Source organism: Candida pseudojiufengensis (assembly GCF_024610245.1).
Source record: "Candida pseudojiufengensis strain CBS 10847 chromosome Unknown scaffold1, whole genome shotgun sequence".
Taxonomy (NCBI): Eukaryota; Fungi; Ascomycota; class Pichiomycetes; order Serinales; family Debaryomycetaceae; genus Lodderomyces; species Lodderomyces pseudojiufengensis.
In genome coordinates, this window is record NW_026261530.1 from 1,132,564 (window position 1) to 1,153,837 (window position 21,274).

A 21,274-nucleotide genomic window follows, 5' to 3' on the forward strand; every position below is an offset into this window, starting at 1 on the left:
AATCTGAACTCTTACTCTTATCCATGACGAAATCAAATCTAATAATTGTTTGATTCCTCATTATTATAGTTTTGAAGAATACTAGAGTCAAAGAAAGAAAAGATAAAAGAGTAAGTAACTCGAAAAACACATACTATCTCATCATTAATATGTAAAATATATTATATTAAAATATATAAGATTTAAAACTAAAACTAAAAAAAAAATGGTACTTCATGATATATTCTCTAATAAATTAATAAGTGATCAAATAACATAATATAATAAAACCAATCTTAATCATCGTAATCATCAATTAATATGCTATTTTGAATAATAAAAAAAAAAACTTGGCTTTAAAAACGTCGTTAATTCATTGTTTGGTAGTTATGATAATAAACTTAATGGTGCTGAATTAGTTGTATCTATTTCTCCATTTTGTTGTTGTTGTTGATTCTGTTGTGATTGTTGTTGTTGTGCTTGCTGTTGATTATTATTATTATTGGCATTATTATTGGAATTATTATTCGATTGATGATCTAAAATAACAGAATCATTTTCTTTAGACGAAGAAGAAGAACTGGTAGTGTTTTGTAACTGTTGTTGTTGTTTTTCTTTTTCCTTTTGCTGTTGTTTTTTAATTTCTTCTTCTTCTGCAATTTGTTGTTTTGTATATTGTTTTTGAATATATTCTAAATAATAAGATCCAAATACATTCCAATGAAAATTTACTAATGTTGATATTCTTGTTGCTATATTTTTCATTTCTGAATTTGAATTGTTTGTTGTTGATGTAGTGTTTGTAGATGTTGTTGAATTTGTAGTGGTTGCAGTAACTTTTTCTTTTTTATCTTCAGACGAAACTAAATTCATTATTTCAGACATTAATTCTTTAAATATTTTGATTTCCATTAATCCATAAACTTCTGAATTTGGTTGAATATGTTTCATTAACCAATTATGACTAAAATCAATTAAATTTTGAGGTAAAACTTCTTTGTTATCATTGTTATCACCACCACCTAAATTCAAATTTTTAACTAATTGTATTGATATTGAATTTATATTTTTTGTCCATTTTATATTTCCATTATCATCAGTAACAATAGCTAAAATTTCTTGTTGAACTTTTGAAATTGAATCTTGGGATAATAATTTTATATTTGATTTTGAATTTACAATTAATTGCTTATATAATACAATACATAATTGAACACAAACTAATTGTCTTACATCAGCTCTTAATAATACTAATCTTGTATGATCAAAAGTTAAAGTTGAAGGAAATTCAGTAGCCATTTGTCTACAACTTAATAAATCAATAATTGAACTTATTATTATTGGTTTTAAATTTTTCTCATTAATTTCAAATTTTGGGTTTTTAAAATTTAATTTTTTTAAAAATTTTTTATAAAACCAATTTAATGAATCATTTATATTAATTTTATTATGATTTATTAAAGTTTGAAAATAATCTTTTTCAAAATCAATTGCAGTTTCAATTAAAACTGGTCTTAAAATTCTAATTTGATGATTTGCAACATCTAATTTCATTGCTTCTAAAATTTGAAAAATCATTCTTAATCCACCAATTAGGTGCAGAACAGAATTTAAATTATAAGAATCAATAAATTTTGAATTCATTTCCATTACCCATTGATCTCTCATTGGTGCACAATGAGATTTAAAAACATCAGCTAACCATTTACTCATTTCAACAAAATCAAATGATCCATGACGTAATTGTTGAATTAATAAATCAATATCCATTATTTCATTAACTTGTGAACGATCTTTTGTTGGTAATAAACTTAATAATATATCTCTTAAAGTTGTAAATAATATAGGTAATCTATTAATTTTTATTGATTTTGGATTTATGTTGGGAGTAAAAAATTGTTGACATTCTTTTTGAATTTCTAACCAATATTTATCAATTATTGATTTTTTTCTTTTACCTCTTTCACCATCTAAATTTGGTCTAAATTGTAATTGAGGATCAAATAATATATCATGTCTTAATTGAGGATTTTTTAATATTTCATGTAAATCTATTTCTTTAAGAGATTGTAAATTAATTGGTGGTAATGGAGGAATTGATGAAAATGAGGAATTATTTGTGTTTGTGGATTGTTGTTGTTGCTGTGGTGGTTGTGATGGTTGTGTTTGTTGTTGTTGAGTATTAAAATTATGTTTTCTTCTTAAATTATGTGAAAAAACAGCTGAATTATTTGAATTAAAATTTATAATAGGTAAAGATCTAGATCTAAACTTACGTATAAATTTAGGTGTCTTATTTATTGGAGTATTTGTTGTTGAATTAGTAGTATTAGCAATAGTATTAGTAGTACTAGTAATAGTTGAATTATCTAATCTCATGCGTTTTGATGAATCAGATGATTGAGTAGATGATGATGATGATGATAATCTTTTATGACTAGTTGAATTTTGTCTACTACTGTTAATACCTTGTTGTTCTGTCTCTACTTGTTGAGGAATATTTGATGGGGTAGAAACAGGTGTAATTAAAGAATTTGGATTAGTTGTTGCATTTAATGAAGATGATGGCAAAGTATTTGTTAATGATGAATTTAAAACTTTTGTTGTACTTGGATTAAAACAAACTTGTCTAAATTGATGAGCAGTGGTTGTAGTGTGGGTGTTATGATGTGGATGATGGTGATGGTGATGATGATGGTGGTGGTTACTATTATTATGATGTGAGGGTGTTACACTATTTACTGTTGATATTGTATTTTGTGATGAATTAGAAGATAATGTAGTAGAATTTGATGAATTTGTTGTTAATTGTTGATGTTGAGATGATGGAGTATCTGTTGGTTGTTGATGGGTTGATTGTTGTAAATTTTGATGTTGTTGTTGATTATCTTCAGTAAACATGATTATCGTTTAATTATATTTGTATGAAAAAAATAAAAAAATTGTCCTTACGCCTTTAATTAGTAGTTTCTGTTAGTTGTTGAAGTAGTTGTGATAATTAGTGTGCGTATATGATGATGATTAAAGTGATTAAATGAATAGATTGTTGTTATAAAATAATAAAAAGATTGGTTGTAAAAGTTGTATATTAATAATTAGTAATTGATATTAAAAAAAATTGTAAAATTTGTTGATAATAAATTAAGTACTTAAAGAGAGATAAATAAAAAATTGGTTGTAAAAAAAAAAGTAATTTAAATTTCCTTTTTTTTAAATTAGTGTTTGGTAGCATTAATTGTACTGTATATAAAATGACTCAAGAGAAAAAATAAAAAGTTTATTAAAAGAGAGAAAAAAAAGAAATTATGAAATTTTAATTTAACTAGTAAAGCGTAAATGGCGAAATTGTATTACTGACTCAATTAAAGTAATACAATCAATACATAATTAGACATAGATGAATATACGTAAATTACGTTTGTTTAATTATTAGTTAATTTATACATTTAAGTATTTAGTTCCGTAACAATCATCATAGTTTCAAAGGAGAGTCATTGGTTGTAGATTGAAAAGGAATTCTGAAACTTCTGAAACTTGAAATTGTTACTGTAACTAGCACTAAAATTTGAATGATCAGATTACTACGCATCTCTTAATTACTAATTTAACTAAAAGTAATTTTTTTGAAACATTTCAATAAATGATCAAATTTCAGGTTTAAATGGGATATGGAATTAGTGGATCAACTTGGAAATTTTTATCATTCACTATATAGATTTCTAAACTTTCCTTCCATCGTTTGAAGTGAGATGTAATCAGTTTGTATTTTGTTTATAAGAATGATATACAGAGAACAAGAGACCTACTTAGTCCATAACCATATATTGTTATGAATAAGTAGTATAAAGTAATTATCAATATTACTATTAATAGTTAAATTAAAGTATTAGTAAACAAACAATGTAAGTACTTGGACTGTATTATTGTTAATTTGCCATTTTTCTTAATACCTATTTTTCCGTATATTATTCTTATATCCCCAATTGATTATGTCCTGGGCAATGTTGCCGTTGTAAAAAATAATAAATTAGTTCGCACCCGGTACTACTACCACCGACTATCCGCACTAATTTCTGGTGCTAAATTAACTCGCCTTTCGGCTTTAATTGAAATATTATTACCTAATAAACTCTTGTCACACAAAAATTTCAAAAATTAAACTTTTGTCTCAGAAAATTAAAAAAAGAAATTAACACCCCCAATAAACATAAATCCATTTGAAATCACATCGTATCATCGTATCAGTAAATTTGGAGGAGTGTATTATATTATAATATATTACATTGCAATCAACTACCAAATATATCCATTAGCAATTGGTCTTCATATAATAGTTGTAATGTAATCTACTCCAAACTTCTGCCCCCTTCCACCTTCTTTCGTCATTTGTTTTTTCTTTTATTTCTTTCACATGATCATGATGTTACAAAGTACTAAATTATTATTTATCGAACTATAATTCGTTACTTTTTTTTACTTCTCAAAATTAACTTTTTAAAACATAGAGAAAAAAATTTGTATCACCACTAGTAAATTTGGATATTAGAAGCGAGATTTTATGAATCAATCGTTTCAGGTAGACGTAAATGTAATGATGTAAATTCAATGAAACAAAGGAGTAAGTAAATTTCATTTTAATGAAAAGTGAAATGATGAAAAGAAACTTAATAGTATCAGGATCAACCCCCTCTATTTGAGTAGCTTGAGTTAAGGTTAAATCCATTATTTTTTGCATTTTCACGTTTACAATACCTGACTTTTTATTAAATTCAGGTTCAACGTTTGCCGAAGTTTCAATTATGTTTGAAGTGACACCAACAACCAGTAACAATTGAAAAGGATCAGTCCTGATATCTTCTTCTGATCGAACTGAAATATTATGTTTAAGTTTTAAAATTGACAAGTCTTTTAATTCATGTATATTTGTTCTAAATACATTTTGAAATGTATTCTTTTCAAATTGTAGTGTATCCAACTCTGGAAACATAGCTATACCTTCAGAAGATGAAATTACTGATCCACAAATTGATAAACCTGACATTACCTTTGGTAAAGAAGCTAAAAGTCCAGATAAATTCATTTGAGAAAAGTTTTTTAATTTCAAAATACCAACATTTTTAAGATTTAAATTAAAACCTAATTTCAAAGTCCTTGTAAGATCGGAAATATATAAAGTTTTTAGATTCGTTGGAAAATTCATATTAGAACCAATGTAAAATGAAGTTCTATCAAATGAAAAATCAAATAAATCAAATTGTTGGTCCATACCATTATTAGCACTTTCGTATAACTCAGCAATTTTTGAAGCGGAAACACAATGATGGTAATTAATAAAACTTAATGAATCTGGAAACGGACACTTAGTAAAATCAATCAACTTTTTACATCCAAAAATCATTAGAGTTTTTAATTTACTCAAACTTCTCAAATCTTCTAATTTTTCAAAACCACATGAATTAATTTTTAATGCTTTAATTGAATTGGAAATGTTGAGATCCTTTAATGATTTCAAACCAAAAAGGTTTTTACATTGGAATTGTTCAAGATTTACCAATGTTCTTAAATCTAATTTTATTGCTTCACTTTGTTTAAAATGTAAATTCAAGTGCTTCAAAGATGTAGGAAATTCAACCTTAAATGATTTTTCATAAGTAGTACTTAACAATTCCAAATTAGTTGATTTAATGACTTTTAAATATGAATGGGCTTCTTCACCTTTATCAGAAGGATAATCCCAAGAACCACTAAACATACTAATTCCAACAACACTTACATAATCCATGATTTTTTTCAAGTCAGTGAATGTACTAAATGGAGTGAATAAAACTACAAATTTACTCATGGTATAATCAACAACATCTGAAATATCTCTATGACAATTTGGAATCAAAGTTTCTGACCCTGAATTTTCAAAATTAAGTAATTTATTAATAACAAAAATTTCCCCAATAATTTTGGAAGGTTTGAATTTAAATTCATGATAAAGTAACTTTAATGCTTCAATACATCCATCTCCATCTCCATCACAATATGAAGTAATATGATATGTTGAAAATCTTTCTTTCAAAGCTATTTCTTGTAAAGGAGGGATTGCAACTAATTCTAAAATTTTTGACTTATCATCAATGTACTTAATGACCAATGCTATAACTTCGTTGGGTAAGTCTAAAAATATCTTCATCTCAGGCTTTTAGTAATGTTGATTGATTGGTTGTTTAAGTTTAATGGTTGATTTGATGACTAGATTATGTATGAAGATGAAATTATGACGAGTTTTTTATTCTGTTTTTGATTTTGGACGTGATTTTTGACGAGGCTACCATATCGAGTTTCAGAATCAAAATTTACAGGACAGCACCTTGTTACGATACATCTTAAGATTATACTAGTTATACTTAATCCAATTTGATCCATAATCCATACTTGAAAACTTGTAATTTAACCATTAGTTGGTCTTTGAGACAATCATATCAACCTTTTCAACTCCCTAAACGATCCGATTTTCACTAGTGCGATGTCGAAGAAGCAGGGCAATGAAGAACTCAATAGTTGTATCAATTGAGATGGTTTGATTAGGAGAACAAAATGAACCGTATGATGAATGTTTAATTAGTGATTATGCTCCTGCATTTTATTGATAAATTCCTTAGACTTATAATTACATTATCAAATTTCTATAGTCCCTAGTTTGAACTAATTGAAAATGAATTGGCATGTATCTAGTCCATCAAAACTTGTATGAGAATCCAATGCAGGAAATAGCTTTCCTTCTTGAAATAAATCTCACTCATTACAAGATGTTTCATTTATGGGTGAATATGGGAGTTTTCGAAAAAGTTGGTTGCTACATCGATAGTTCGCTTTAATTGAACCCAAAGCGTATTAGTGAATATACATTAATACAGGAATAATTGCATTAATAGTCTGTTCAGTTATGAATTGTTAATGTCGGATGTATATTCTTGTTAATTGATATTTAAGTAAAATTCAACAACTTGTAGAATCTTGAGAAAAGAATTTCGGATCACAAAGCTGCGAGATGAGATGGTGGTTCTCTCATCAAATTTATATTATTGCTTAATATTTGCTTAGAATATACTTAAACAAAGATTTCAGATTGCAAATATCTAATCACCTTCTTAAGCCTTGTTTTATGAACAAAGTACTTGTATTTACGTAAATGTAAGTAGTTTACCGTATCAAACGTTACCTAAGCTTTTGATTGAAAGATTTTATAACTAAACGTATGACATTCAAATTGGGTGATTATAAGAAAGTTGTGGAATTTGAAAATTCTACTGGAAGTTTTGATTTGTTGGTATACGACTCGATTTAGTCTCCTTCGTGTAATATTAGTCAAGCGGATTTCACTCTTTTTCAAAGTAGTATAATAATTTAAATGCTGAATGATTAGGATATTAATGTAAATTTCAGTTTGTTATACAACCTCCGAATTGTTAGCAAAATAATCGTCAGCATGATCATGAATGATTTAATTATACATGTAACTATGAGTGATTTTATCACAATTACTGACGAACCTCTAAGAATTCTAAAACTTAGCTTTAATGGTTAAGAAAATATAATTTTTAAAAAGCAGATCAAAATTTCTCTATCAAGGTCACTCGGAATATCTAATTTAAGGATGGCATTACAAACTCTGATTTTCGAGTCAGGTTTTAACTGTTCACATTTAAAATTTGTTTCACAATAGAATACTTCCATCAAAAGTATCAATGAAGAGTCTTTAAATACGTGATTGCAACATACTATAAATAGATCATTTTTGACTCCATTATATATATTTAACTATAGAAAATCAGTCCCAATTATAACGATAATAACTATAATCTTCATCATTATATAGGGAGTGATGATTATGGGTATGATTAGCCCCATCAATAATTTCATATATAACATATTCATATCTAGTACTTAAAGCAATATGATAAGTTTTTCTTGAAGCTGTTAACTTAAAAAATAATTCTTTCAATTCATTTGCTCCTTTTTGGTCAACTTGTGTTGCAACTTCATACAAAAATAAATTTTCCAAATTAACACAAATATTCAATTTCAAACAATTTAAATCATTAATTTCATTTTTGGATAAATCTAATGTTTTCAAACTTATTGGAAATGTTTGACTTGATAACATTGAATCATCTATTCCATTTTCTCTTAGTATTAATTCTTTTAATTTGATTAAATTTCCAAAATTACCTTCAACTGATTGTAATTCGAGTTGTTGAATTGTTAAATATTCTAAAGATAGTGGAAAATGATTAATTTTTAAAACTTCAATATCTAATCCAAAAAGAGTGAGGAACTTTAAATTTTCACAACCAATAAAAGACACTTGAGATATATTCGGATCAATTATATTAAAAGTGTTGGGATCCAATTCTATGTGAGTAGTTTGAACTAAAGCTAAATTCATCATTTTTTGCATTCTCAAATTTACGATATCTGATTTCTCATTAAATTTTGTTTCAAAGGTTTCTGAAGCTTGAATCATGGTTGAAATGGAATCATCAATCAGTAACAATTGAAAAGGATCAATTCTGATATCTTCTTCTGATTGGATTGAAATATTATGTTTAAGTTTTAAAATTGACAAGTTTTTTAATTCATCTATATTTGTTCTAAATATATTTTCAAATACATTCTGTTCAAGTTGAAGTGTAGCCAAATCTGGAAATAAAGCTATACCTTCAAAAGTTGAAATCAATGATCCACAAATTAATAATCCAGACATTACTTTTGGCAAAGAAGCTAAAAGTCCAGTTAAATCTATTTTAGGAATGTGTTTCAATTGCAAAACATCAACATTTTTAAGTTTTAACTCAGAACCTAATTCTAAAGTCTTTGTCAGATCGGAAATATATAAAGTTTGTAGATTTTTTGGGAAATTTATATTAGGACCAAGGTAGAATGAAGTCCCATCATCTGAAAAATCAAATAGATCGAATTGTTGAACCAAACCATTCTTAGCACTTTCATATAACTCAGTAACTTTTGAAGCGGAAACACAATGATCATAATCAATATAACTTAATGAATCCGGAAAGGGGCACTTAATAAAATCAATCAAATTTTCACATCCAAAAATCAGAAGCATTTTTAATCTATTCAAGCTTTTTATATTTCCTAATTTTTCAAAACCACATGAATAAAGTTTTAACCCTTTAATTGAATTGGAAAAGTTGAGATCCTTTAACGATACCATACCAAAAAGATTTTTACATTCGAAATATTCAAGACTTACCAATGTTCCTAAATCTAATTTTATTGCTTCATTTTCTTCAAAATGCAAATTCAAGTGCTTCAAAGATGTAGGAAATTCAACCTTGAATGATGCTTCATAAGTAGTACGTAATGATTCCAAATTAGTTGATTTGAAGGCTTTTAAATAAGAATGAGCTTCAATATCTTTATCAGCAGGACAACCCGATTCACCATACAACATATCAATTCCAACAACATTCACATGATTCATAATTTTTTCCAATTCAAAAGAATTATTAAATCGTTCTATTAAAATCTCAAATTTACTCATACTATAATCAACAGCATCTGAATAATCTCTATGACAATCTGGAATCATGGTTATTGATCCTGATTTTCCAAAATTAAGTAATTCATTAATAATCCAAATCTCACCAATGATTTTGAAAGGTTTAAATTTATATTGATGATAAAGTGATTTCAAAATTTCAATACATCCATCACCACCATTTTTACAATTTCGAACAACATGATACGTTGAAAATATTACTTCCAAAGCTAAGTTTCTTAAAGGAAGAATTGTAGCTAATTCCAAAATTTTTGACTTATCATTTATGAATCTGATAATTAATACTAGAATTTCTTTAGGTAATTTGAGAAATATCTTCATCTAATCCAATATGAATGATTGATTGACTGAATAATTGATTGATAAGTTGTAGATATTGATAAGACTGTCAAATGGCAATAGATTTGACGAACTCTTTATTTTTAATATCAACAAACTTTATTAATTAATTTTTGGACGTGTTTTTTTGGGTCAAGCTACCATATCGCGTTTCAAAATCAAATTTATGGGACATCACTTGGTTACTAGCTATTACAAGTTTTGCGTGATGTCATCTAACTAACAAGTCATTCCAAGGCTTGATCCAGTTCGTACATCATTCGCAAAATTTAACCTATTGGCACATTCATTGCTCTCTGACGCAAATTCTTTCGGTTTAAAACATCATCACTATGATTATTGAAAGCAAACTGAAGAAGTAAATTTCTCACAATTCAAGTAAAATTTGAATTAATATTCTAGAAATGGAAACAATCTATCTTTGTTAAGTGTTTGGATAATCGTTATGTATGTATTTACTAACATTAAACTCTCCAAATATTGAAATATTTAAATTGACATAATTCTATCGCCCCTAGAACTGGAAAAGTATTTGACATGGGTCCAATTCATCAGACGTTGAATGAGTAGGAACAAGGTTCGAGACCACCATTTTATTGAGAAGTGATGGTTCACTCAGTACCTGATGTAAGATCTATAAATTATCAAATGAGATTTTTAGAAAATACTTCTTGCTAGAACAACTATCGCATTATTCATATTCTCCATGATATTAATGAAAATGTAAGTGCATGATTCCTATTTCGAATAGCAAGTTGGCTAAGTTGAATGTAATTGTTGGAAGTTCATCATCAACCTGTAGAATCTTTTGAAATAGAATTCCAAATCACAAAGATGTATTGATGCAAAATTTACACGACCTTTCAGTAAATGAATATCGATTATATCTGATATTACGATTAAACGTAATTTCAGAGTTAAATTACTAGTTCTAAGAGATTTGACTTTAAATTTGATCGAAGAGATTAAAAAGAAATAACAACGATTTACAAATGCTAGGTACTTTAATTCGGAATTGATATTTATGAATTCAGTGAAAAATTGAATTCAAATAAGTCATAAATATGAACTCAGGTGAATTTATCATCAATCATAAAAGTTACTCATTTAATTTATCTTATTTTCTAATTACTTTTTTCAATTTTTTGGAAGTAACACCATCAATTCCATCCGCAATATCAAATATAGCATCGAAATTAGTAGTATTTAAAACTGCATGATTAGATTTAGAATTCTTAGTTAATTTTAAAAACGATTGTTTCAATTCATTTGATCCTTTTAATTCATCTTTTGTTGCAACTTCAAATAAAAATAAATCAATTAAATTAATACAATTTTTTAAATTTAAACAATTTAAATCATTAATTAAATTTTTTGATAAATCTAATCTTTCTAAACTTTTTGGAAAATTTTGATTAATTAACATTGAGTGATTTATTTGATTCATTATTAAATATAAATGTTTTAAATTTATTAAACTTTTAAAATTACCTTCAATTGATTGTAATTCAAAATTTTCAATTGTTAATTTTTCTAATGATATAGGGAAATAATTAATGTTTAAAACTTTAACATCTAATCCAATGATACTAAGAAATTTTAATGTTTCACAATCAACAAAAGAAACTTGAGAAATGATTGGTTTAATTATATATGGTTGTACATTATCATCAAAGAATGGTACATCCCATTTTGTTTCAGTAAGTTGTGTAAAAGTTAAATGCATCATCTCTGGTAATTTCACATTCACAAAATTTCTTGAATTACTAGCATTATTAGTTTCAACTTTTTTTGATCTTTTGGTTATAGTTGATTTGGAGTCATTAACCAGTAATAATTGAAAAGGATCAACTCTAGCATAACCTTTTGATTGAAGTGACATATTATGTTCAAGTTTTAAGATTGATAATTTTTTTAATTCATGAATATTTGTTTTAAATATATTTTTAAAATTATTAAAATCAAGTTGAAGACGAATTAAATCTGGAAATATAGCTTTACCTTCAACTGTAGAAATTACTGATGCACGAATTGTAAAATCAAACATAATTTTTGGTAAAGAATCTAAAAGACCATTTAAATTAATTTTTGAAATTTCTGATAATACCAAAATGCAAAGATTTTTCAATTTTAGATTTGAACCTATTTCTAATGTTCTTGTAGGATCATGAATTTCTAAGACTTTCAAGTTTGAAGGAAAATTTACATTAGAACCAATCATAAATGATTTCCCATCATTAGAAAAATCATTTAAATCAAATTGTGCATTTGTACCATTCTTAGTATTTTCATATAATGTAGACACTTTTAATATATCAACACCATTATTGTAATTTAAGATTTCTAATGATTCTGGAAATGAACATTTAATAAAATCAATCAATTTTGAACAATCTATAATCTGAAGAGTTCTCAATTTATTGAGATTCCTTAAATCACCCAAGTTTTCAAACCCACATGCAATAATTTCTAATTTTTTAATGGAATTAGAAAGTTTAAGATCATTTACTGATTGAACTCCAAAAAGCAATTTACATTCCAAGTGTTCAAGTTTTGCTAATTTTTTTAAATCTAAATTGAGTTTATCAGTTGGTTTACAATGTAATGACAAACGTTTTAAAGATGTGGGAAATTCAACTTTAAATTGTTTGTCATAAGTTGTAGTTAATTCTTCTAAATTAGCTTTTTTAAATGCTTTTATATAAGAAGCAGCTGATTTTCTTTTATCACAAGGAGGAATTATATCACCATCCATATCATATAACATATGAATTCCAACAACATTAACATGATCCATAATCTTTTTCAATTCAATAAATCCACCAAATGAATTTAATAAAATTTCAAAATTACTTGTTGAATAATCAATAACATCATTTGAAATTTTTTGATTATGACATTCAGATTTTTCATTTATGGATTCTGATTTTGTGAGATTAAGTAATTCCTTGATAACAAGATTTTCACCAATAATTTTAAAAGGTTTAAATTTAAATTCATAATAAAGTGATTTTAAAGCTTCAATACAACCATCTCCATCTCCATTACATTCTGGATCAACATGATATGTTGAAAATCTTTCTTTTAAAGCTAATTCACGTAAGGGAGGGATTGCAATTAATTCCAGAATTTTTGATTTATCATCTATATATTTAATGATTAATGCTTGAACTTCTTTAGGTAACTTGAGAAATATTTTCATCTTAGAATCGAGTATAAATGATTGATTGACGGACTGATTGATAGATTAATTGACGGACCGATTGATAGATTAATTGACTGACTGATTGATAGATTGATTGACGGACTGATTGATAGATTAATTGACGGACCGATTGATAGATTAATTGACTGACTGATTGATAGATTGATTGACGGACTGATTGATAGATTAATTGACGGACCGATTGATAGATTAATTGACTGACTGATTGATAGATTGATTGACGGACTGATTGATAGATTAATTGACGGACCGATTGATAGATTAATTGACTGACTGATTGATAGATTGATTGACGGACTGATTGATAGATTAATTGACGGACCGATTGATAGATTAATTGACTGACTGATTTGATAGATTGATAGATCCGTGGTAAATATCGGTTGATGGATCACTTGTAGATATTGGTAAGATTGACAAGTAACATATAAATGGTAAAAATTTTGACGACCCTTAATTTTTTCTGATTTTTTAAATTAAGACGTGATTTTTTCGTCAAGCTACCATATGACGTTTCAGGATCAATATTTACGATACATCACTATGTTACCAGGATATCACAAGACTATCTTGATATCATCTAGCTAATAAAAAATTTTCAGCATTTTATTTATTCACATTAAATAAGTACTTTGCTTCTTTATCAAGTCCCTCCTTTTTATCATCAATTTCTTCATAGGAGTGATCTATTCTTACAGCTTTTGTAAATCTTTTCACCAAGTCGTGATCCAGCTACTAATCTTGGTGTGTTCCTAGTGAACGAAAACTCTGATTTGAGTTTACTCATGATCTTTTAAACAAACTATATTCACAAAAGTTAATCCACTGGAAGACAACCCGATGCTCTATGAAGCAAATTTAAAAAAAATACTTTCAACTTCCTTTTCCCAACATATAATACTATGACTATAAATAGAAGAAATTGATCTATCAAGATTCAAATACAAATGTTATTCTAAAACTTAAAATAATCAATTTTGTATGTATGTTCGGATAATCATTATGAATGTATATACCTAAACAACTCTCCAAATATAAAAACGTTTTCATCGCCAGTCCCATCATCCTAGAGTTAAATTGAATAGTTAATTGACTGGTATCCAATATATCAAAGGTTGTATCAGTAGGAAACAAATTGGCGAACCGTCTTTGTTGAGTCACGAATCCCACTCATTACTTGATGTTTTCCTTAGATTAATGACTGAAAATTTTGAAAGATATTTCTTGCTTGAACTTTGGCACGCATTATTAAAAATCTTTTTAGGATTAGCACAGATGAAAATGAATGATACCTATGTTAAACAACAAGTGGAGTGATTTAAGTGTAGTTGATGATTGATTCTTTACTTCAATTTCATCAACATGTAGAATCATGAAAAGAATTCCAAATCACAAAGATGTATTGTTGCAAGATTTACACGACTTGAGGATATCCCAACAAATGATTTTATTTGTAACATCATCTTGGATATATGAAACTATAGTTTTAGAGTAATACTTGAACCTTAGATTGGCTTTATTTTAAAGGCTCCAAAATTTGTTTTGTTTTGATTTAAGTAGAAAATATAAGGCTTAGCCCAAAGGTGATAAATGCATAAGTGTAATATTTATTTCCTTGAAGACTACTTTACAAGCTCAAGAGATAATAGTTCAATCAGCTCTAAATCATGATAACAAAGTCATATGTTTTGTTAGTTTTTCAGAAGTAAGATTACAAATACCAGAATAAGCATATTAATTATTCGTTTGACGCTAATATTTATTACTATAGCCAATATCAATTCTTCTCAACTAAACTACTTGACTTGATATAATTTTCAATTCTCACCATCATTAGAGTCTGGTGGTCTTTTAGCAGTACCATCAACCCCATTCATTATTTCAAATACAACTTTGGATTTTGTTGTACTTAACACTGCAGTTTCAATTTTAGAACCATTTTGAGAATTTAATAAGAAATTTTTCAATTCAATTGCTCCTTTTGGATTATCTTGTGTTGTTACTAGAAATAAAAATAGATAGACTAGGTTAACACAGTTACTTAAATTTAAGCAAGTTAAATCATCAATCTTATTCTTTGATAAATCCAAACTTTCCAAACTTGCAGGGAATTTTTGATTTGTTAACATTGAATGATTGATTTGATTCAAGGATAAATCTAAATTTTTCAATTTGGTTAAATTCTCAAAATTACCTTTAATTGATTGTAATTGAAAATTTGTGACTATCAATTTTTCTAAAGATATTGGAAAATTATTAATATTTAATTCTTGAATATCCAACCCACCCAAATTGAGAATTTTCAAATTTTCACAAACAACAAGGGATACCTGAGATATAATAGGTTCAAGTATGGATGGATATACGTAATTTATAAAAGAAGAAGGCTTCCAATTTTGTTGAGAAATTTGTTTTAAAGTCAATTCCGCTAAATTTTGCATTTCAACATTGACAGTTTTTCCAGCATAACCATGTAAATTATTTGCATTTTCTTTTGTTACTCTTACGATATTTGAGTTGGACTTATCAACCAGTAATAATTGAAAAGGATCTACTCTGACTAAAGTTTTGGGTTGTATTGACAAATTATTTTCAAGACTCAAAACTGATAATCTTTTCAATTCATGTATGTTTGTTCTAAAAATATTTTCAAAATTATTGTATTCGAATTCAAGATGAGTCAATTCTGGAAACAAAGCTACACCATCGACATATGAAATACCGGATGCACAAATTGATATATCAAACATAACATTTGGTAAAGAAGCTAAGATCCCTTTCAAATTCAACTTGGGAATTCGTTTCAAATCTAAAACTTCAAGATATTTAAGTTTTAAATTAGATCCTAATTCCAAAGAAGCTTCAGCGTCCAGAATTAGTAAAGATGTTAAGTATGGTGGAAAATTCACATTTGATCCAACTAAAAATGACTCTCCACTTTTTGAAAAATCGGATATATTAAATTGTTTATTTGTACCATTCTTAGTCTTTTCATATAATTCAGCAACTTTTGAAGCGGGAACACAATTATTGTAACCAATTAAACTTAATGAATCCGGAAACGAACACTTGACAAAATCAATCAACTTTTTACATCCAGTAACCATAAGAACTTTTAACTTATTCAAACTTTTTAAATTTCCTAATTTTTCAAAACCACATGCTTCAAAGTCTAAAGATCTAACAGAATTAGGAATGCAAAGATCTTTTATTGATTTTACACCAAAAAGAGACTTACACTCAAAGCTTTCAAGATATGGCAATGTTCTCAAATTCAACTTGTGTGTATCAGTTGATCTGCAATACAAAGTTAAATGTTTTAAAGATGTGGGAAACTTAACTTTGAATGATTTATCATATGTGGTAGTTAATGATTCCAAATTAGCTCCATTAAATGCGATTATATATGAAATAGCTTCCTTGCCTTTATCATTGGGAACAAATATACCACCTTTACCGTCACGTCTCATATGAATCCCAACAACATTTACATGATCCATAATTTTTTTCAAGTCATTTTTGTGTACTTGATTGAGTTAACAAAACTTCAAATTTACTCGTGGTATAATCAACAGCATCTGTTACTTCTAGATGTTTACATTTATGGTCATCAATTTTTATTCCAGACATTTCAATATTGAGTATCTTATGAATATCAGTAATTTCACCAATGATTCTGGAAGGTTTGAATTTAAATAAACGATAAAGTGATTCTAAACCTTCAATACCTCCATCTCCTTCTCCATCTCCTTCTCCATCTCCTTCTCCATCTCCTTCTCCATCTCCTTCTCCATCTCCTTCTCCATCTCCTTCTCCATCTCCTTCTCCATCTCCTCTTCCATCTCCATCACAATTTGAAACAATATGATATGTTGAGAATCTTTCTTTCAAAGCTATTTCCCGTAGAGGAGGGATTGCAACTAACTCTAAAATTTTTATCTTATCATCAATATACTTAACGATCAATGCTAGAACTTCTTTGGGTAAATTTAAAAACATCTTCATCTCAAACTTTTAGTAATGTTAATTGATTGATTGATTAATTAAGTCTGATGGTTAATTAGATGATTGGATTACATATAAAAATGAAATTATAAAGATTTTTTGTTATTTTGTTTTTGATTTTAGACGTGATTTTTGACGAGGCTACCATATCGAGTTTCAGAATCAAATTCACGAGACAACACTTGTTACGAGATATCACAAGATTATACCAGTTAGACTTAATTCAATTTGTTTTTGATTGAATTATAAGTTGCCTTTTCAGAAAATCAAATCCATCTTTTCAACTCCCTAAACGATCCGATTTTCATTATTAGGATGTCAAGAAATTACCACCCTGAAGAACTCAATATTTGTATCATTTGAAATGACTTGATTAGGAATAGCAAAGTAAATAATATGAAGCGTATTTAAGTAGTGATTGTGCTCCTGTATTTCATTCACAAACTCCTTAAACACTACGATTACACTATTAAATTTGTGTAAATCCCTAGTTTAGCCTAATTCAAAATTAATTGGTATGTATGTAGTCCATCAAAACTTGTATTAGTTAGATTCAAACTTGTATGAGTAGAATCTAACTCGGGTATTAACTTTTCTTCTTGATAAAATTCTCATTCATTACATGATGTCTCATTCATAGGTTGGTACAGGAGATTTCAAAAAAGTTTGTTGCTGGAACGATTGCACGCTGTATTTGAGCAGCGAGTATATTAGTGAAGATACATTAATGAAAACGTAACTGCGTGAATAGTCTGTTCAGTAAATATTTTGTAAAGTTGGATGTACAATATTGTTAGTTGGTAATTTGCAAAAATCAATAACATGTAGAATCTTGAAAAAAGAATTTCGAGTCACAAAGTTGCATCGAGATGACGCTTTCACGACCTAAAATACTACATAACTTGATCTCTATACGAAATCACTTTATATCCAAAGTCAAAAAGCATCCAGAAATTTTGTCTCGCTCGCTTAGGCTCATTCAACAACTGCTCCTAGGTGAGCTCAGTTTTCAAAGCAAAATCAATTTCTCATCTTCCTGACTTTCGGAGTCAGAAGTTTAAATTACAATTAAAGTACGGGGCAGAAACCCATTTTGTGTAATTTCAATGGCAGACCATCAACTTATTTTGAAAATCTAAATTATAGAAGTATTAACCTCTAATATTAGTTTCATTAAAACCATACCAATACATCATTGACTCAATTCATATCTACATAATACTTCAACATGGTCTCAGAATATGATAAATACTCAACTCCGTTATCTTCAAGATATGCATCTGAAGAAATGTCAGCTATTTTTTCATTAAGAAATAGATTTTCAACTTGGAGAAAATTATGGTTAAATTTAGCAAAAGCTGAAAAAGCCGTTGGATTAGATATAATTACTCAAGAAGCAATTGATGAAATGTCAAAGAATTTGGAGATTACAGATAAAGAAATTCAAGATGCTGCTATTGAAGAAAGTAAAGTTCGTCATGATGTTATGGCTCATGTTCATACATTTGGTGAAACTTGTCCTGCAGCAGCTGGTATTATTCATTTAGGTGCCACTTCATGTTTTGTTACTGATAATGCTGATTTAATATTTCTTAGAGATGCTTATGATATACTAATTCCTAAATTAGTTAATGTGATTGATAGATTAAGTCAATTTGCTTTGGAATATAAAGATTTACCAGTATTAGGTTGGACTCATTTCCAACCTGCTCAATTGACAACTGTTGGGAAAAGAGCTTGTTTATGGTTGCAAGAATTATTATGGGATTTAAGAAATATGGTTAGAGCAAGAAATGATATTGGATTAAGAGGTGTTAAAGGAACTACTGGTACTCAAGCATCATTTTTATCATTATTTCATGGTGATCATGATAAAGTTGAAGAATTAGATCAAAAAGTTGTTGAATTAATGGGTTTTGATCATGTTTATCCAGTCACAGGCCAAACTTATTCAAGAAAAATTGATATTGATGTATTGGCACCTTTAGCATCATTTGGTGCTACTGCTCACAAATTTGCTACTGATATAAGATTATTAGCTAATTTGAAAGAAGTTGAGGAACCTTTTGAAAAATCACAAATTGGATCAAGTGCTATGGCTTATAAAAGAAACCCAATGAGATGTGAAAGAGTTTGTTCATTAGCTAGACATTTAGGTGGATTATATTCTGATTCCTTACAAACTGCTAGTGTTCAATGGTTTGAAAGAACTTTAGATGATTCTGCCATTAGAAGAATTAATTTACCTTCAGCATTTTTAACTGTTGATATTTTATTATCAACAATGTTAAATATTACTTCAGGTTTGGTTGTATATCCAAAAGTTATTGAAAGAAGAATCAATTCTGAATTACCATTTATGGCTACCGAAAATATTATTATGGCTATGGTTGAAAAAGGAGGTTCAAGACAAGATTGTCATGAAGAAATTAGAGTTTTATCACATCAAGCTTCAGCAGTTGTTAAACAAGAAGGTGGCGATAATGATTTGATTGAAAGAATTAAAACTACGGAGTACTTCAAACCAATTTGGAATGAATTGGATCAATTATTAGATCCAAAGACATTTGTTGGTAGAGCACCAGAGCAAACTGAAAAATTTGTGAAAAATGATGTAGCAAATGCTTTGAAACCTTATGAAAAATATATTACGAAGGAAAATGTGGCATTAAAAGTTTAAGACGTTGTATTTATAGTTCAAGTTATCTATGTAATTATGGTATTAAATTTGTTGTTTCATCTCTTGGATCTCTCCGGATTAAATATTCCGCGTTTAAACGCTTTGGAACTAGAAGTTTCTAGAAATATGTAGGTCGACCCAAGTTCCAGGTAGCGCGTACCAAATTTGTGAAAAATGATAATGTGAAAGTCCATTGAATTATTGTTTGCTATAAGCTGATTTTCATTAATATCATCCTATACTCATCAATTTTTATCAATTGAATAGTCAAAGGAAGAAAGAAGAAGGCGGATCAAGTCAAATATTTAAGAACTAAATCAAAAAATTCTGCTATATATAACGAAGTATAAAAAATGGTGAAAGACAAGAAACTTTATAATTTACTAGGAGTAGAACCAACTGCAAATGAAGCAGAAATTAAAAAAGGTTATAGAAAACAAGCTTTGAAATATCATCCAGATAAACCAACTGGTGACACAGAAAAATTTAAAGAAATATCGGAGGCTTTTGATATATTATCGAATGCTGATAAAAGAGAAGTATATGATCAATATGGTTTAGAAGCCGCAAGAGGTAATGCACCAGCAGCTGATCAAGGCAATCCATTTGGAGGAGCAGGTGGACAAGGTGGATTTAGTGGTTTTGGTGGGGCACCAGGTGGAACTAGTTTTAGATCTTCAGGTGGAGGTGGTTTTTCAAATGCAGATGCATTCAATATTTTCTCACAAATGGGTGGATTTGGTATGGGAGATGATGGTTTCACATTTAGTTCAAGTGGATTTGGAGGGCAAGGTGGTCAAGGTGGAAGTCCATTTGGAAGTGGTGGATTTGGATCAAGAAGTGCTGGAGGAGGAATGCCTGGTGGATTTGGAGGTCGTTCACAACCAAGGCCTGAACCAGACACAGTATCAATACCATTACCTGTATCATTAGAAGATTTATATAAAGGAGCCACAAAGAAAATGAAAATAACAAGAAAAGATGCAAATGGAACTAGAGAACAAAAAATTTTAGAAATAAATATAAAACCAGGTTGGAAAGCAGGTACGAAAATCAATTTTTCAAATGAAGGAGATTATCAACCAGAATGTGGAGCAAGACAAACTATACAATTTGTAATAGAAGAAAAACCAAATCCAATCTTTAAAAGAGATGGTAATAATATTAAAATGACAGTACATTTAACTTTCAAAGAATCTTTAACAGGATTTGAAAAAGACGTTACTACTATAGATGGAAGAAGAATACCTTTAAGTAGGTCAAATCCAGTTCAACCAGGTTTTACAACAACATATCCAGGTTTAGGTATGCCAATAAGTAAATCTCCAGGTCAAAAGGGAGATTTAGAAATTGTATTTAAAGTGGATTATCCATCATCATTAACCCAAGCACAAAAACAAGCAATTAATGATAATTTTTAAATAGTCAACGTATAGAGTAATGAATATATATCATAGTAGTAATGCATAAG

General features: G+C 28.1%; 8 protein-coding genes across 8 annotated transcripts; 2 read left to right on the forward strand and 6 right to left on the reverse strand. All coding sequences in view use genetic code 12, as the record gives it.

The window, feature by feature from the left end:
• Window positions 1–366: 366 nt before the first annotated feature.
• SOK1 (Sok1p) lies at window positions 367–2,880 on the reverse strand (the record flags this gene model as incomplete). The annotated part of the gene is made up of 1 exon (XM_051758427.1): window positions 367–2,880. The coding sequence occupies one exon, from the start codon at window positions 2,878–2,880 to the stop codon at window positions 367–369; it is 2,514 nt and encodes an 837-aa protein (XP_051613986.1).
• Window positions 2,881–4,465: 1,585 nt separating this feature from the next.
• Window positions 4,466–6,160, reverse strand: KGF55_003615 (uncharacterized protein; the record flags this gene model as incomplete). The annotated part of the gene is made up of 1 exon (XM_051758428.1): window positions 4,466–6,160. One exon carries the CDS (start codon window positions 6,158–6,160, stop codon window positions 4,466–4,468), a length of 1,695 nt encoding a protein of 564 aa, XP_051613987.1.
• Window positions 6,161–7,798: 1,638 nt separating this feature from the next.
• On the reverse strand, window positions 7,799–9,874 carry KGF55_003616 (uncharacterized protein; the record flags this gene model as incomplete). The annotated part of the gene is made up of 1 exon (XM_051758429.1): window positions 7,799–9,874. One exon carries the CDS (start codon window positions 9,872–9,874, stop codon window positions 7,799–7,801), a length of 2,076 nt encoding a protein of 691 aa, XP_051613988.1.
• A 1,135-nt stretch (window positions 9,875–11,009) lies between these two features.
• Window positions 11,010–13,094, reverse strand: KGF55_003617 (uncharacterized protein; the record flags this gene model as incomplete). The annotated part of the gene is made up of 1 exon (XM_051758431.1): window positions 11,010–13,094. One exon carries the CDS (start codon window positions 13,092–13,094, stop codon window positions 11,010–11,012), a length of 2,085 nt encoding a protein of 694 aa, XP_051613989.1.
• A 1,841-nt stretch (window positions 13,095–14,935) lies between these two features.
• Window positions 14,936–16,588, reverse strand: KGF55_003618 (uncharacterized protein; the record flags this gene model as incomplete). The annotated part of the gene is made up of 1 exon (XM_051758432.1): window positions 14,936–16,588. One exon carries the CDS (start codon window positions 16,586–16,588, stop codon window positions 14,936–14,938), a length of 1,653 nt encoding a protein of 550 aa, XP_051613990.1.
• Window positions 16,589–16,631: 43 nt separating this feature from the next.
• On the reverse strand, window positions 16,632–17,123 carry KGF55_003619 (uncharacterized protein; the record flags this gene model as incomplete). The annotated part of the gene is made up of 1 exon (XM_051758433.1): window positions 16,632–17,123. One exon carries the CDS (start codon window positions 17,121–17,123, stop codon window positions 16,632–16,634), a length of 492 nt encoding a protein of 163 aa, XP_051613991.1.
• A 1,228-nt stretch (window positions 17,124–18,351) lies between these two features.
• Window positions 18,352–19,803, forward strand: ADE13 (adenylosuccinase; the record flags this gene model as incomplete). The annotated part of the gene is made up of 1 exon (XM_051758434.1): window positions 18,352–19,803. One exon carries the CDS (start codon window positions 18,352–18,354, stop codon window positions 19,801–19,803), a length of 1,452 nt encoding a protein of 483 aa, XP_051613992.1.
• A 353-nt stretch (window positions 19,804–20,156) lies between these two features.
• SIS1 (type II HSP40 co-chaperone) lies at window positions 20,157–21,224 on the forward strand (the record flags this gene model as incomplete). The annotated part of the gene is made up of 1 exon (XM_051758435.1): window positions 20,157–21,224. One exon carries the CDS (start codon window positions 20,157–20,159, stop codon window positions 21,222–21,224), a length of 1,068 nt encoding a protein of 355 aa, XP_051613993.1.
• Between the last annotated feature and the right edge of the window lie 50 nt (window positions 21,225–21,274).